The 18,002-nt window shown below is 34.8% G+C and overlaps 1 protein-coding gene, 1 long non-coding RNA gene and 5 other non-coding genes across 9 annotated transcripts; 1 reads left to right on the forward strand and 6 right to left on the reverse strand.

The window, feature by feature from the left end:
- Window positions 1-6,824: 6,824 nt before the first annotated feature.
- Window positions 6,825-9,768, forward strand: LOC111883153 (putative clathrin assembly protein At2g25430). Of its 3 annotated transcripts, none has more exons than XM_023879507.3 (2): window positions 6,825-7,153; window positions 7,568-9,768. In XM_023879507.3, exon 2 carries the CDS (start codon window positions 7,614-7,616, stop codon window positions 9,522-9,524), a length of 1,911 nt encoding a protein of 636 aa, XP_023735275.1. In that variant the 5' UTR covers window positions 6,825-7,153; window positions 7,568-7,613; the 3' UTR covers window positions 9,525-9,768. The 3 variants fall into 3 exon arrangements, with proteins under 3 accessions (XP_023735275.1, XP_023735276.1, XP_023735274.1); XM_023879508.3 differs by having other exon boundaries at window positions 7,601-9,768; XM_023879506.3 differs by having other exon boundaries at window positions 6,826-7,153; window positions 7,587-9,768.
- Window positions 9,769-12,803: 3,035 nt separating this feature from the next.
- LOC111883139 (uncharacterized) lies at window positions 12,804-14,417 on the reverse strand. Its single transcript, XR_002847348.2, has 2 exons — window positions 14,244-14,417; window positions 12,804-13,152 (listed from the first exon to the last, which is right to left on the reverse strand). It is a non-coding gene; the product is annotated as an uncharacterized LOC111883139 (long non-coding RNA).
- On the reverse strand, window positions 13,261-13,337 carry LOC111883195 (small nucleolar RNA snoR53Y). The gene has a single exon (XR_002847362.1). It is a non-coding gene; the product is annotated as a small nucleolar RNA snoR53Y (small nucleolar RNA).
- Window positions 13,420-13,519, reverse strand: LOC111883199 (small nucleolar RNA snoR69Y). The gene has a single exon (XR_002847366.1). It is a non-coding gene; the product is annotated as a small nucleolar RNA snoR69Y (small nucleolar RNA).
- Window positions 13,554-13,657, reverse strand: LOC111883200 (small nucleolar RNA snoR69Y). Its single transcript, XR_002847367.1, has one exon. It is a non-coding gene; the product is annotated as a small nucleolar RNA snoR69Y (small nucleolar RNA).
- LOC111883196 (small nucleolar RNA snoR118) lies at window positions 13,716-13,805 on the reverse strand. Its single transcript, XR_002847363.1, has one exon. It is a non-coding gene; the product is annotated as a small nucleolar RNA snoR118 (small nucleolar RNA).
- Window positions 13,880-13,954, reverse strand: LOC111883198 (small nucleolar RNA R66). Its single transcript, XR_002847365.1, has one exon. It is a non-coding gene; the product is annotated as a small nucleolar RNA R66 (small nucleolar RNA).
- Window positions 14,418-18,002: the final 3,585 nt, after the last annotated feature.

Here is an 18,002-nt window from a genome sequence, read left to right on the forward strand (position 1 = left end):
ATTCACAACGACTATCTTTCTCTCCTTAACTGAACGACCCAACTTCCAGTGAGGACCACACAACCGAGAACTCTTAAAACTACAACCATAAACCAACTCCATCAATTTACCCTCGGAACCGGGAACCCAGTCGATCACTAAGTCTTCCAACTCTCACAATGAACTAACACCCAAACATGCCCAAAAACTAATTATTCGAGACCTTAGAGCCTCAATCATATGACTACAGGGTCTCTCCCATATGCATCATTTTTGCCACTGGTTCATGATACATCGTGACACCATCAAACCATTAAGATGAGAAGCTCACGGTTCCTTACCATTTTTTGCCAAATCTCGATCTCAGCCATGAAGATCCCCGACCAAAGTTGGGGGGGGGGGGCTATGGACATATGGACATCATCCCACCGACCTGTAGGAATCCAAACAATGTCTCACTTAACACTTACCAAAACCATAGGAGCCATACCACACTACAATACACAATCCTCCCACATTCTCACAACCATTCCTGGTACAACCTCACTCATCCTATAGAATGTTACAGCTCAAGTCGTAGACTTACCACACTTTCACGCCCGTATACCACCTAGTGAACGCTATGGTTATCCCACGGTCCCACTGCACTTCCACAATTGCCATGGGCCTTGCCTATGGTTTCGCCAACCATCTACAATAATGAAAGATCTAGTATACTCAAAAATCATATTAAAGTGATTAACATATGATACTAAAGGGTCACACTAACAACAACTTGATACAATTGATTATTTATTAGAAATTGATTTTAATAAATATTGTAAACTCTTATAATTAAATATAAAATTACTTATTTCTAGGAAATAATTAATTTTCATTAGCAAGTAACATAATATATCATATGATATGATTTATAAGTCATGCACAACATTTTGGACTAGATAAATTTTTTTGTGTTTTACCAAAAAAGTCAAAGTGTATATTTTATAAGCTTTGGTTATAAAATATAAAATACTAGCTTTTCTTTTTCTTCTTAAAAATTTTGAAAGTAGGACTTTTGATTAGTTTTATTGAAAGTAAGGTTATGTCTTACAAGCATGGGGGACAATATGGTCTAGGGACATAAGGGCTTACTTGATTAAGAACTTATAAGTAATAGATTTACTTTATGAAGGCTTTCAAGCCTTTATTTTGTGTACACCCAAAACTGTAAGTGGTAGAGAGTGCATCACTTTCTCCACCTTTTGTTCATTCTTTTGAAGTTTACTTGCATCTCATGCTCTCTTTATGTTCTTATTTTTATAAGAACATAAAGCTTAAGAGATTAATATTTTAAGAATAGCATCTAAATCAAGTTGGTTTCTTGTTGGTGTCTCCAAAGTTTATCATTCTTCATCAACTTCCAAGCCTCCTAAGAGAATCCAAAGAACTAAAAAAGTTGTTATTTCTTCATTCTTTCTTTGGTTGGTGTTTAATCTTTCCAAACTTTTCAAGAAGATCATTGGTGGGTTATAAACTTGTTTTATGTTATTCAAATTATCAAGTCTTCCATTGCTAAACATCATGTTTGTGAAACTAGTTTTTGTATAAAAACCCAACAAATAATATATAATCGAAGATCAACATGAGCCGGAACCCAGAATGAGATAACCCAAATCCTCAATCTTTGATTCCCTGATTATGATCAAAACCAACTATTCTCTTGCCCTTAGATATGAATACCAAGTCACTCCGCATTTGAAATTATTACCGATATTTCCAAGAAGTTCTCCCCCACTTGGAATCAGCCCCTCCCTAACAGCTTCAAGACTTTTACTATACATTTATAGTCCATAGTGTCCAGACCCTAAGCTTTCTAGCTTGATCACCATCCATATAAATAAACTTCTTATAAAACCTTCTCAACCATAATACTAAAACCTGCACAAAAGTTCATCCACACCCTGAAGTAAATTGATAACTCAACAATAGCTCTACCCCTACTAATGACAGCGATCGATTCGACGATCTAACACCACCTTCAATTGATAATCAAACTGAGTAATACGCACTCCTCTTAACTCTATTTCGTTGTCCCAGAAGGGACAACCGGCTACAACGAGATCTTGTCTAAAAGCTTCTGACGCAACGGCTACAGACACAACCCCGAGAGCAGGAATCTAACAACAACTCACCCTGCACCTGCTTCGAATCAATTCTCAGTCTTCTCCACCATAAAATATCTCAACGGTCTCGAACACCAGAAATCCAACGAACTTACAATACAACTTCCTTTGGCCCATCGCGCAGAAACCAGCAAAATCAATATGGCTGTTGATCCTTCAAGCATAATGCTCAATCCTCCCTCGCTTAGGTCTTTCTCATTAGACGACGTCTTCCACGTCGAAGCCTAAAACCGGTTCATCTAGATACTTTTTAACACATCTCTCGGGATGTAAAATGTCATATGACAATTCTTGAATAATAACCAGGAATTGCAAGGAAATCTCGATCCCTATATGGAGATGTTAGAAGTTTTCCCAGCATTACAACTTCCAAACCTTTATGAACGATCCTCTTAGTTTTATGATTTTTGAAGCACCCTGAAAGCCAAAACCCTGACCCTTTAAAACCTACAGATGCTAACATAATAGTTCTAACAAGCTAACTATGCAAATGACTATCCATTCAAGATTAAACCGAGGATCAAAATTCATACTTGTGATTTCTTGTGTTTCAACCTTGACCTCCTACCAGACGGTGGATATCTGGGCGTGCACTCCTTCTACCCATGAAGGATAGTCAAGTTTGAGATGACCCGACCTGTGACATTGGAAACACATCTGATCCTTCTTGCAGTCGCGAATGACATGCCCTTTCTCTCCACACTTGTAGCATTTGAACTTGTGACAAGCAAGCCCGTGGGTTCCACCACACTTCCTACAGATATCAAAGCCCCCTTGACTTCCAGTACCAAGGTTAGCAGCCTCGAAATCTTCATCCATCACTGAATGAGCCCTATTTCTCTTTCCGAGTTGCGTGTCCACATCAAGATCTCCACCAGTAGTCACCACAACAGTCCCTGTCACAGTCTGCAAGGATACAGTTCGCTCCTCGAACTTGGCAACTAGCCTACCAGTGATCTGATCCATAATGTCAGGCAACTCTTCCTATAATATCCATGAAACCTCAGTGACAATCACCCTCTGTATCTGATCATCATTCAACCCCCATCCTATCCTGGCCACCAGATCCGGATCCTGAACCATATCCCCTCGTGAACACCATACTGAAAATGAACCAAAATATATCAAAAAGTCCACAATTCATACCATTTCAACCAAAACAGAGAGACTAAACCCTCGGGGTTTGTGACTTCCTTGCTACGCGTACGGGTCCTATGCTTTTAGTAGTACGAGCTCGTACTACCTTCCACACCTACCCATATTGGTCTCAATGTATCATCACAAACTACCTGAAAACAATCTCAAAACTAGGATACACATACATCCTATCCTTACTCTCTCGAGAGTGGCTAAACATTCCTCAGTTGGCCTGCCACACACACTCACCCAATATAACACTCCCAACACTCGCTAAATAGCATACCATGAGTACCACACACTTCCTAGGCTATCTTAGAATCCTTACCTTACCCTGCCATCAGCTACCGAAAGACCCCCATTGGTGCCCGGTTAACCACTTCACGAATACAGTCACATGCAACATAACTCAAATAATCTTAAATTAAAAGATTCAACCCTAAAACGGTTGAACTCAGACAAGAGATACACAATAGGACCAAATCCTTCACTCTAAGATTATTTAACCCATGTAGCATGCAACTTAACATATTTAATTAGTAGTTAATTCACACCCGAAAGAGTCCTACAAGCAACAAGCAAACAACATTCAAGCAAAAAAAAACTCTACAGGCATAAGGCATCATAATTCAAGCAATTCTATCATTCAATTCCTAAAGATCCCTACCCTACAACTATCATGCAGTTATATCATAAGCAAATAACAGTGCGGGTAACTTGGGGTATACTTTCTTTCTCTGGTTCATCCAATTCTCTCAAACCAGAGCTCTGATACCAACTTCTAACATCCCAAAAATCAGAATAAATTTTTCATTCTTGCAAAAACAATCCAATGACCATAATTGTTTACAAAACATTATTTCCAAGAATAATAGTCACAATCAGAGTATCCCAAAATCCAAAATCATAAAACCAAGAGGATGTGCACAATCACGTTTTTGCTTTCCTACAATCGTCTGGAGTACCTGAAATAATAAAATGAAAATGTAAGCCAACGCTTAGTGAGTACCCCCAAAGTACCACACACAACATATAACATATATAATCATGCATGCTAGGTCCAATCACTCATCGGACTGGAATACCTTCGGGTCCAAAGTCGTCGGGGTAGATTACCCCCGACCCAATTAATCATCAGACTGGAATACCTTTGGGTCCACAAGCCATCAGGCTGGATTACCCCCAACCCAATCAGCCATCGGGCTAGAATGCCACTATACAATAGGTCAAATCAATCATCAAACTGGTATACCCTGAGGTCCACAGCCATCAGGTTGGATTAAACCTGGTCTATTGGCTAACACACATGGCAGTAAAGCCTCAACCCAAAATAGTACTATGTCGACATATGCAACAAATAAACATATAAACAGGCAACAGGCAACATGCAGATCTACAGATCACTATTGCATAGAAACATTCCATATACCAGGATACAGATCTAACAGATCACTACAACATAACAACATCCTATATATATATATATATATATATATATATATATATATATATATATCAGGATATAGATCTAACATATCACTACAACATAACAAGATCCTATATACCAGGATATATAACCTAGTGGGTCGGTATTGATACCTTCGACCCACAAGTACATTAAGGAAAACCTCACCTGTTAGTCTGAAAAGATATATGGATACAACACCGTTTCGTATACCAACTCTACAGGTTACCTCCAAGTGAAGCTTGATGACATGGTACTTCTGAATCCAAAGTGTTTTACTCTTCTAAGATGGTTTCTTCTCTTTCTCCTTCCTTTAAAGACACCACAAAACACGCTTTTAAGCTCAAAATGCACATACAATGAAATAGGGTTTCCTTGGGATGAAAATGGAGATGGAGGCTGATGAATGAAGGGGTCTCAAAGAGTTAACGATGTTTAAATAGGGTCCAAACCTTAAAAATTAGGGTTCGAGTCTCTGCCACGTACGTCCAACGTACATGATCAAATCCAGATTTTCATTTAAATGGCATTCATGACCAATTTGCAAACAATTCTCATACCAATGGTCAAAATGTAAATACCTAGAATTCGAGGTGATACTGATGAAAACAAGATCTACTGAAGCGGTGTATTGATAACATACCATAAATGATTTCTTAAACACAATTTCAAAAGATGACCAAAAAAATCGTTGATGTGTAAAAAAAACTTGTGTTACTGGCAATATTCGGCCATGATGATATACATAATTTTAAATTCAATTCAAGAATAAATTGGATTAAAAAAATAATTAAATTGCAAAATGGTCCTTATGTATCGCTTAAAGTTGCTACTTTTGTCAAAAAAGTTTTTGACTAGTACCATCAATCCGATACTTTGATTTTGTTGGGAGTTTGGTCCAAAGTGTCTTCAAAATATTTAAAATGCTCCTGATATTTATTTTTTCTATTTTTATATTACAATAATTAAAAAAACAAAACTCTTTAAGTGTTTATCCCTCACCACTTCCCCCCCCCCCCCCCCCCCCATTCTCTACCATTATTTGAACTTGCAAACCATATGTCTATCTTCACCGGAGCTTAGACTCCGAGAAATCAACGACTCGCAAGAAAAAGAGAGAGACGAAGCGAGGACCACCACTAGTCATTGTTGCCACCATCTGATGGTCTCAAACATAATATTTCCATATCTCTTCCTGATTCATATACATACATACAATGATGAACAAGATTAAGAATTGAACCAGCAGATTCAATACAAAACACACACAAACACCACACACACATATTAAATACAAACAGACATAAAACCCAAAAACTAATTCAAAGAAATATCAAATTACACACAAATCCCAAGTTTTCCACATTTAATCTTTTGTACATCTCAAAACTAACACATAAAATTCATAAATCAAAGGAAAGAAATACCAAAAATATAAAATGGTAAATAACATATCTTGATTTTTCTTAAACAGATGAAGATCAGGCCTACCACACAAAACCCAAATGTAAAATGGTATCCGAAATCAACATGTCCACTATCAGAGTTTTACAGAGGCAAAGTCGTTGCAAACTCAAGTCACAAACGGAGTTCGAAGTTCTACAGTTACATCGACATCTGTTCTTGCTTCACTCCTCCGGTAAGCCACCTGTGTTTGCAGAAACCCTAGCATTGACATCTTCAGCGATGGTGCTGTGGCAATTTCCGACGACAATGGTCCGACAATCTCGAATGTATTTTGTTAAAGAGGGATATGGATGGTGGGTTATTAGGTTAGGTTTTTATTTTGTTTTAGTTAGATAAATAGTAAACTAAATAGAAAAAGATAAAATGTATAATTGTTATTTTAAGTATTTTTTTTTTTAAAAAAAAACTTTGGATCAAAATTACGATAAAATTTCTATTTTTGATCAATAGTATTAATTCAAAACTTTTTGTACCGAATTTCATAATTTTCGAAAAATCACTGACATTTTTACAATCTTATCAAAAAAAATTAATGACCAAAAAAAAAAAGTTGATTACCGTCGTTATAAATCACGATCAACGTAGATGAAACGCGTCCTCACAATAATTAACATATATCGTCAACCCACACAAACACATTTAAGACACCGCCCGAATTTCTCTGTCACACACAAACACACACTAAACCCCCTGTCTCTCTCTGGATCTCACCGATTCAACCAACCCCAACTCTCCCACCTGTTTCTCCCATCTACCTTTTTTTCTCAGCAGAAAATCCAGCTAAAAAGTGGCAGGGAAATCCGGCGAAGCAACGACAAGATACTCATCGATATGTGGCTGCGTCAACTTCAGATCTGATCGTTTTTCCACCGAAGTCTACAGATCCATTCGTCCACTTTTCCGATCACCTGTACCGGTTTTCTGTTGCAGATCATAAACGGTAAGGCCACCGAATCTGATTTAGTCTCAACCGATCTCAGTTGGCATTTTGATAGGTTTGAACTTTTAGTAAACTTTTGTAAAGTTAGTGAACCAACTGCATTTGTGATTTATTATTTGAATTTCATTTCGCTATTAATAACAATTAATGATCGTGCTTAATATTTTTGCCGATGATTAATGAAGTGTGTTCATTTTTCATTGTTTGGTTTTATGAGAAGCTAATCAATTATAGTCATGTGTGTTTTAACTCCAATTTTTTGAAAATTTTGAAATTTAGTTGTGATTTTTTTTAAAGCCATGAATCTAGAACACATAACACTTTTAGCGTCTAATTTGTATACTGTTGATTTTTCAACTAATGAGATCTGATTCTGTGTGGATGATTTAATGCACTTCGTTTATGATTCCATAGATCTGATTTTGCTTTCTAGGGTTTTTGCTGAAGAAGGATTGCAGCAATGGCGCCGACAACCTTGCGGAAGGCTATTGGAGCGGTGAAGGATCAAACAAGCATTGGAATCGCAAAAGTAGCTAGCAACATGGCACCGGAGCTAGAAGTCGCTATAGTAAAAGCCACCAGTCACGACGACGATCCCGCCGGCGAGAAATACATACGAGAAATCCTCCAGCTCACATCATACTCACGAGGCTACGTCAGCGCTTGCGTCCACGCTGTTTCCAAAAGATTAAGCAAGACTCGTGATTGGATCGTCGCCCTAAAATGCTTAGTTCTCATCCACCGACTCTTGAACGACGGCGACTCAGTTTTCCAGCAGGAAATCATGTACGCTACCAGAAGAGGAACCAGATTGCTAAACATGTCAGACTTCCGTGATGAAGCACACTCCAATTCATGGGATCACTCCACTTTCGTTAGAACTTACGGGTTTTACCTTGATCAAAGACTCGATTTGATTGCATATGAAAGAAAGCAAACCGGTGGCAGCAATGGCAGCGGCAATGGAGATTCCGTGAGGTCCAGGGAAGATCAATGGAGATCTCCACCAAATCGCGGATACGATTATGACGATGAACCAGGGTATGGAAATATAAGAAAGTCAAGATCTTCCGGAGATGTTAGAGAAGGATCTGGATCATCTCACGACAAGAAAGATACAAATACAACCCCTTTGAGAGATATGAAACCCGAAAGAATCTTTGGGAAAATGGGACATTTACAAAGGCTATTAGACAGGGTATTATCCTGTAGACCTACTGGTCTAGCAAGAAACAGTAGAATGGTGTTGGTTGCGTTATACCCAATTGTTCAAGAAAGCTTCAAACTTTATTCTGATATATGTGAAGTTTTAGCCATTTTACTCGATCGATTTTTTGATATGGAACATCAAGATTGTGTGAAAGCATTCGATGCTTACGCAACTGCTGCAAAACAGATTGATGAACTTGTAGGCTTCTATAATTGGTGCAAAGATATGGGAATTGCAAGATCATCAGAGTATCCAGAAGTTCAAAAAATCACAGGAAAATTACTAGAAACTTTAGAAGAATTTGTTAGAGACAGAGCAAAAGCTACAAAAAGTCCCGAAAAAAAACCCGAAGCCATCGAACAAGTGAAAGAAGAACCCGTTCCCGACATGAACGAAATCAAAGCTTTACCAGCACCGGAGATTCATACTCCACCACCACCACCGCCACCTCCGGTGGCGGCTCCGCCGCCCAAACCGCAACACACCGGCGACTTAGTCGACTTACGGGAGGAATCGGTGACAGCCGATGACCAAGGAAATAGATTCGCGTTGGCTTTGTTCGCCGGTCCGGCGAAAGGTAACGGAAACTGGGAGGCGTTTGGCGGCAGCGGCGAGGCGGAGGTGACGTCGGCGTGGCAGAATCCGGCGGCGGAGGCTGGAAAAGCTGATTGGGAGCTTGCGTTGGTGGAAACCGCTAGTAATTTGGAGAAACAGAAGGCGGCAATGGGCGGTGGGCTTGACCCGTTGTTGTTGAACGGAATGTATGACCAGGGAATAGTGAGGCAACACGTGAGCACCACCAGTTTGAGTGGCGGCAGTGCGAGTAGTGTGGCTTTACCGGGGAAGTCGTCCGGTGGCACACCGGTGTTGGCCCTCCCAGCTCCTGATGGGTCGGTTCAACCCGTGGGTGGTGACCCGTTTGCTGCTTCGTTAAGTGTCCCACCACCTGCTTATGTCCAGATGGCGGACATTGAAAAGAAACAACACTTGCTTGTTCAAGAACAGATGGTTTGGAATCAGTATGCGAGAGATGGAATGCAAGGTCAAGTTAGTTTGGCTAAAATCAATAATGGTGGATATGTTGCTCCGGGTCAACCACCCATGATGCCTTATGGAGCTCCACCTGTAAACGGATCCGGGTACTACTATCCCACTTACTAAAATTCTAAATACATTTTTTTCCTAATTCTTATTATGTGTTACATATATTGTGATGTTTTTTTTTTATGGTTCCACTCTATGAGATTTTTTTTTTGTTGTTATACTATGTTTTTGTTAGAACACATGAGTAACTAATTCGATTATGTAATTATTTGCTACTACTAAGTACTAAGTACTAAATCAATCTTGTGCGATTTTGTTGCTTCTTTTTTCATAAGTAATGGATTGATGCCATTTGGAAGTAGCTTTATTCTGTTTGGGTCCATTGATATTGGTATTGCTTTATGCTTTTAGTTGGATAGAGAAAGCATAAATGCTTTGTTTCCTTAATGCCTAAGTATTCCTTCCCTTTTGGCACACAATTGATCTAGTTTGTGTTACCACTTAGATTAATAAATTATGTTTGTTAGCCAAATTAAGGTTAATTAAAGTATTGGTCAAACTCATAATTATTCTTAGAACCTAACTATACGGATTGTAACTGTTAATAAAAATATATTCAAAGAAAAGAAAATGGAATGATGAGTAATAAATAATAAAATAGTAATAGTATAAAGAAAGAAAAAGTCTGGTGAAATGGTAGTCAAACTTTGACCACACGGTTCAACCAAAGAATGAAATTAGTTTCTAGAATAAATTAAGCAAATGGTCCATGTGGTCCCATAAAACCTATATATATATATATATATATATATATATATATATATATATATATATATATATATATATATATATATATATATATATATATATATAGAATGGGTTGATGGATCCACTCACTTTCACTTAGAAAGAGAGTCAACGAATATCAAACAAATTTGGGCTATTTCTAGGATCATGCATTTAAATTTTCCGAATTTTCTGTAATTTCGACTCTATAAGTACAGTGAAATGGGTAATTGCACTCAGCTAAAAATTGAGGAGACAAACACAGAAAACCTGCTTTGTTCAATGTTCTATGAGACAAGGAATTTGTAGAAAAACACGACTGAAAAAGGGATCTTTTGCAATACCGAAAAAATCAACCAAAATTGTTATTTGAAGTTGCATAACCCTAAACTATTATCAACTCAACTTGTATAACAAAAGACATTACCAAAGTACAATATTCAAACAAAAGCAATCTTAACACTTCCTCAACTTTCTTTGATTGCATCTTCCTACCCCAAAATGGGCGTAGAGAACAATATCTTTGGAAGTATCACATACTTCAGGAACCTCTAACTCTTCAATTACATACTTGGACAAATATGTTCGTCCATGTACTGTGTAGATTTTCATTTCATTGTGTTGGTCCACAAACTTAGACAAAACAAAAAAAGACATCTATGGCTAAAAGACCAAAGCCCAAAGTCCAAACTGTCACGGGGAATCAAGAAATTACTAAGGAAAATCTTTAGAAAAAATCATATTATTTTGAAAAAATTAACGATTAAGTACCAACTTTTTTTAATAGAAAAGTATAAGAAACCGGTAAATTTTTTCACTCTTGTCCTTTTTGAACTATTCAACAACAAGTCATGGAACAAATCGTTATTTTTTTAGAAATAATGGGACATTTCTATAGATTCTCAAAAATTATATATATATATATATATATATATATATATATATATATATATATATATATATATATATATATATATATATATATATATATATATATATAATTTTTAAAGTTTTTTGTAACATTTTTTTATATTATAATGTATTAGTAACTTATCAATTATTTTTACGCCCTACAATTGTTACACCCCGGCGGAGGCAACGGGATATAAGGTTTGATTTGAAAATCAAATATAAATGTAAGGATATTTAATGAAAATAATATATTTTATTATTTTCAAAATTCATACCAATTTATAACTTTATTAAAATGTCTCATCTTCGTGACATATACCTCCATATTACTAATGGCAAGTGACATATCATTTCAATTATGGTATTAATATGTGTGCCAATTATTCTATCGATAAAATGTAATATTACAATTTTATGCCCCCAGTTTACATTGTAGTTTTAGAAAATACCATAGATTTTATCAATTTAAATCTTAAACCCTTAAAACTTTATTAATTTTGAAAACTAACAAATAGAAACATATTATTTATTCATAAAAGTTGTATAATTAAAATGATCTCATGAACCGGATAGACACAATACGTATTCGTTCCGAGAACCTCCAATGTTCAACTCAACTTTTAATCAGGAACAATCGATACATAACTCGTATTTCAACAAAAAAACAAGTAATGTATAATTCAGATCCACTTATGAATGAAATTCCGTAGGAATTTCATCCATATGTCACAAACATACAAAACGTGATGGGAGATGGAAATTGGTGGATTTCGTGCAATAGATGTGTGTCTCGATTATAGTGAAGATAATTGGCGTCAAATCCGCTTAGATTTACAGAATGAGTTGTTAGCACACCCAACTGAGTACACACAAATTTTTTATTATGATTTAAACACCATCCATCACTCATTGAATTTCAATGGATCACGTTTCGCACCAAAAGATCATTGGTTGATTATGCCGGTCACTAGCTTTCTCATTACTAACAAGTATAGTGTAATAGTTAATTTTCTAAGCAAAGATAGTCCATCAACATGTTTTCCACTATCACTTGGTCCCCAAGACATCTCAACTCATAGAGTTGTTATTTCTCTTGTTAGAGGTGATCATTATTTGAATATTGATTTACATGAAGCATATCTAATGCCTATTATTTTGCCATTTTGGCGTCACAACAGATCATTACGGTCTGCTGGATGAGAAACTATTTCTGCTGGATGGGAATCTGTTTATATATATATATATATATATATATATATATATATATATATATATATATATATATATATATATATATATATATATATATATATATATATATATATATATAAAGTTGCCGAAATACATTTTAATATATTTTTTAATATAAAAAAATATCAATTCTTAACTGATATATATCAACTCAATCAATTGTTTCGTGTATTTGGAATCCCATTCGTGCATTTAGAATCACCCTTAAAATACATAAACTAATTTTCCTTTTGAAAACTTGCCTTTCACTGGCCCCTAATCTAAAATTTACATGCAAGTTGTTGGATTATATTTACTTTAAGAAAACTTTTAATTAGTCAACATTTAGCAAGAATTTAGCTTTTACTTTTTCATCCATCAAACCAACTTTTTTTCAATGAAATTGTAACATTTACTTTGTATTAAAAAATACCTTATATTTCTTTAGTTAATATTAACTCTATAAAATATTACAATTGTTCCAATTATTAATAATTATTAACAATCATCTTAAATATTTGTTTTCTAATTAAAGCCTTCTAGCTTTTTTTTTGAACAACAGAGATATTATTAACGAGCTAGCAAGGCGTTAGAAACCATTACAAAGTATAAACAATATTAGGAGAAATGCACCAATCAAACCAACTTAACAAATTAAAACTATCTTCACGCTTTAACCAACCAAAAGACAAAATATGCACATAATCCGCCGTTCTAGAGAACCGACTCTCTTCTTGAAAATTTGCTTGATGTCATTGCTATACTGAAATCTGTTTGTTTTTTTGATGTCATTGCTTTTAGAATAACGTCAAGTGTTCTGATACGTAGAATTTACATTAGTATTTCAAAATATACATCTTTTTTTAAAGTAAAAACATATTCATCACAAATGATTATTTATAATGAAATTTTGTAAACGTTATAATGTCCCCTCAGAAATGACATAACAATATATCATCAAAATCAGAATTAGCATGGTCAAATTCATGCATCATTGGGAACATCAAATAGATAAACCAAAGAAAAGTTTGTGACTTTCTATTTCAACAAAATTAAACTTTTAAAAAACAGAGTTAAAAATAGCTCAAAGCTCAGATAAAACACTAAAAGTTGTAATTCCCTGACCTTAAACAAATTAAAGTCTCATAGAGCTGGGATTAGATAATGTCATCATCATTGCACAAGCAATAAACAACAAGAATTAAGAAGAAATCAAAACAAAAAGCTCAGATAAACATGAACTAATTTTAATCCATAACCTTAAACATATTAAGGTCTCAGAGTGAGCTGGGATGCAAGTTCGATCATCATCGCAAACAACAATCAATAAATGAAACTTATTTTCGATCGTGTAAAGTAATTAGTAGTATTAAAGATAAAGGATCAGACTAGCTTTCTAGGCTGCATTATGCATCAAATCAAGCAATTAATCAATTGCTCTCAGAGCCCAGTGCAAACTTCATCATCTCGAAACAATTTCTTATTTTTTCGAAAAAAAAATCATTATAAATTAGTTGAAAGTATAAAGAACTTATTTTGAAAGGATCCTCAGCGTAAATGCTTATAGCTGTCATCAAGATGTTAAAATCAGGTCTCAAAGATATCATGCCATCATTGGATCACCAAAATATGCTTCGAAAATTCGGAAAAGAACATCAATTCGTATAGACAAATCGAAAAACACACAAAAGTAGATAAATTGATGAATTTAGCGGGATTTTATTAGCTGCGCAATATATTTATGCCTCTAGTCTTGAGGACGTATATCCAAAGAAAAATCACATCAACTAATAAGATTTGTGTAGGATTTCTCACAAAGAGTGAAAGAGGAGAGAAAACTTTCAGATATCTGCTATAGCAAAAAAGAAAAAACAAAAAATCAACAAAAAGGGGAAAATTTAGAGATACCAGTGTAGAACTGTAGATGCAGATGAATGACTTCGTATCGTTGGAATATTGTGGATCTCTGGATGTGGTATAAACCCTTACAGCTTCAGTTTATATAGTAGTTTCATGAATTTGGCGATTAGGGTTTTGAACCCATGAAGAAGGGAGTTTTTGATATTTTATGGATTTGGAGCACGTAACTGCGGCCCAAAATAGAGAATTAAATTAGGTTAATTAATTAAAAATCATAATATTTTTAGACAGTTTAGGGTTTAATATTAATATTTATTTTTTTAATATAAAAGTCTCGATTATTTAATTTTATACAATACTCTGTCATTTTTTATTGAAAAAAAAAATAAGAATTTTTTCGTTAAGTTGGACAAAATACAAAGTAAACGAGATTTATCTGTTCAAAAAATAAAAACTAAGATTAAACCATAATTTGACTTAAAATATTAAGACTTTATCAGGGATTTTTCTTCAAATAAGAAGAAGACAATATGGTTTTTAAAAAAGAAACTAGAATTGATGAAATGGCAGTCAAACTTTTACCACAACCTTATAGAATAAACTTTAAATAAAGTGTTAAAAACCAAATTAGGAGACAAATACGTACGTAGAAAATTTGTTTTGTTCTATGTTCTATGAGACAAGTAATTTGTGGAAGAATATGAGTGAAAAAGCGAACTTTTGCAAAACCGAAAACATCAACCGACATTGTCATTTGAAGTTGCATAACCATAACACATAGTAAACCATAAACTATTGTCAACTTAACTTGTATACCAAAGACATTACCAAAGTACAATATCAAACCAAAGCAATCTTCATATTTCCTCAACTTTTCTTGATTGCATCTTCCTACCCTAAAATGGCCATAGAGAACGATATCTTTGCAAGTATCACATACTTCAGGAACCTCTAATTCTTCAATAACACACTTAGACAAATATGTTAACCCATGTTCTGTGTAGACTTTGATTTCCTTGTGTAAATGCTTAATACACAAACTTGGACAAAAAAATGTCATTTTCTTCATTTCTTAGGCTAAAAGACCAAAGACCAAAAGTTCCAAATTGCCACGAAGAATCAAGAAATTACTAATGGTAGTATTGGGGTTAATTTCACCACAACTGGGTCAAATGACCCACAAAAAGTTAGGTTTCAAATTGTACAAAGTATTAGTAAACTATCATATCTGTGTTATTGGGCTTTAGCCCATTACCCTCCAAAGTAAAGGCCCGTTATCTCTTCTTTTTTACCCTTTCAAGTTTCAACACTATTTTAGCTCTCAACGAATGCGTAATATTTGTCATTTTTCTTGGCATCCCACAGTTATAAACAACTATATATATATATATATATATATATATATATATATATATATATATATATATATATATATATATATATATATATATATATATATATATATATATATAAAAGTTTGTTTTTCAATGTTCGATGTCACCTCAAGAACCTTCAAAAGGAAGGTGATTCTTTCACTTAAATTGTTTCATTCACATAATAAAATAAGTTTCGCTAACTTATACAATAGTTGAAGGGTGTTTTAAATTATACGGAAAATCATCTTCTTAAATGGAAAAGTTACCTCCCGTTTTAGTAAATCAGGATTAATTAAAACCTAAGGTAAAAACCCGATATTTGTTTTTTGGAAGATCCACCCCCTATCTGACAAATTAGAAGAATTCGACCCGAATAAGAGGTGACCGGTAATATAATATTGGGTGAGGATGTTTTTTTTAGATTTTTAAAAAAAAAAAATCTGATTGGTTTATGCACCTCTAGTTATTATAATCAAAATAAAGATATATTTTGTTAGTACAAAATATTTTTGAATATTTATAAATGTATGTATTAAAACACGATCGTACTTGTGCTTTTATTTAGGAATTACCATTTTAATAAAATAAAATTCTTTGATCACAAATAATTGATTCTCAATTAAAAATATATAAACTAATGCTCCTTTTTGAAAAACTACCTTGCATCGGTACCTAATCTAAAATTTCCATGCAAGTTGTTGGATTATATCCAATTTTAATAAAACTTTTAATTAGTCAACGTTTAGCAAGAATTTAGCTTTTACCTTTTCATCAAACACATTTTTTATGAAAATGTAACATCTACTCCACGTTAAAAAATACAAATATATTTGAATTTTAAATAATTATTAATTAACAGTCATTACAAAATATTTATAACGCTAATTCTTATGTACAAAAAAAATCAATTTATTGGTATTAAGGCAAGTGGCGAAACCAGAACAAAATGTCAGGGATAACACACATAAATTCAGTGGTAGCACACCGGAAAAATTACATTTTTTTAGAATCAGCAAATGTTATTATAAAAGCAAAAAATGCCCACCTAACAAGATACTAGGCGGGACAAGAAGAGAAACAAGAAGAAAGGATTACAATACACCGTTTTTAGTTTTACAGACATCGTAGTGGGCATATACACCATTCTACCCACTTATGGTGACATTGAATTCTCCTATGTATCAACCACGAATATACCAACGACTTGACTTTGTCCACTACCGAAGTAGGTGTCGAGTGAATGTTTTTGAACACCTGATCACGTCTTGACTTCCATAACAGCCATATTGTACCATAGCAAACACTGATGAGGTTGTTTCTCTTTTTTGAACACCTTCCCCATTTCTTTGCAAAACTGATAAGAGCTTCGATAGTGACAAACCGTGGGACAGGGATATCGCACCATAATCCATTCCCATACTGTGATCGCTAAAGGGTACCGAATCAAAATATGTACGACATCTTCATCCTGCTGTGAGCATTGTGGACATAGTGTATTTGGGATTTGAACTCCTCTTCTCACTAGTTCAACATTAGTTGGGATACGTCCCAATTTTCCTCTCCATATAAAAGTTGTAACCTTTATTGGAACATCATGTATCCATGGAATTTTTGGTCTAAGGATGTTCACATGGAATACACCATCATTAATATGTTGCATTTGCATTTATCTGCTCATGTAGTTGGTTGATAGGCGTCGATTGTAGATAGCAACATTTGGAAACTATGAATCTGATCATCAAAGGTGGGAGGTGTTCTCTAATCCCATGTTTGACTCATCAATTGTATCCTCTTATTGACTTTACATGATTTGTGTCTCTCCACACCATGTATCCATCCTTGATCAACAACATTTGGAAACTATGAATTTGATATAGGTGTGGAAATTTACTTTTGAGAGGCTCACTACCACACCATGTATCCATCCAAAACATAGTATCATCTCCTTCATTCACCTACTTCTTTAGAATATCTTGGAAGTTGATTCCAAACTTTTGCAATTCAGCCTTTACTCCATCCATGTTGTTCCACACGCCAAGAATTGATTTCTTAGATAACCGGTCTGCAGGTTTGTTGTGAAGATTGTGGATGCCCATAATAAATCGTCTCCATAGTGCTGATTTATATGTTTTTATTCCCCACCACCATTTAACTATCATCGATAGGTTAAAGGCTCGAAGTGAACCGAAGCCAAAACCGCCTTTATCTTTTGGTGCCACAATTTTCTCCCACGCGACCCAGCTAATTTTGTGCTTATTATCACTTCCACCCCAAATAAATTGTCTTCTAATTTTTTTCTAGGGATTCAATGACTCCAGATGATGCAACAAACAATGAGAAGAAGTAAGATGGTAGACTGCCAAGTACAACCTTAGCAAGAGTTATTCTACCTCCAAACGAGAGGGTCCTTGCTTTCCTTGGGATAGTTTCG

This window comes from Lactuca sativa, chromosome 6, assembly GCF_002870075.4.
Source record: "Lactuca sativa cultivar Salinas chromosome 6, Lsat_Salinas_v11, whole genome shotgun sequence".
NCBI classification, from domain to species: Eukaryota; Viridiplantae; Streptophyta; class Magnoliopsida; order Asterales; family Asteraceae; genus Lactuca; species Lactuca sativa.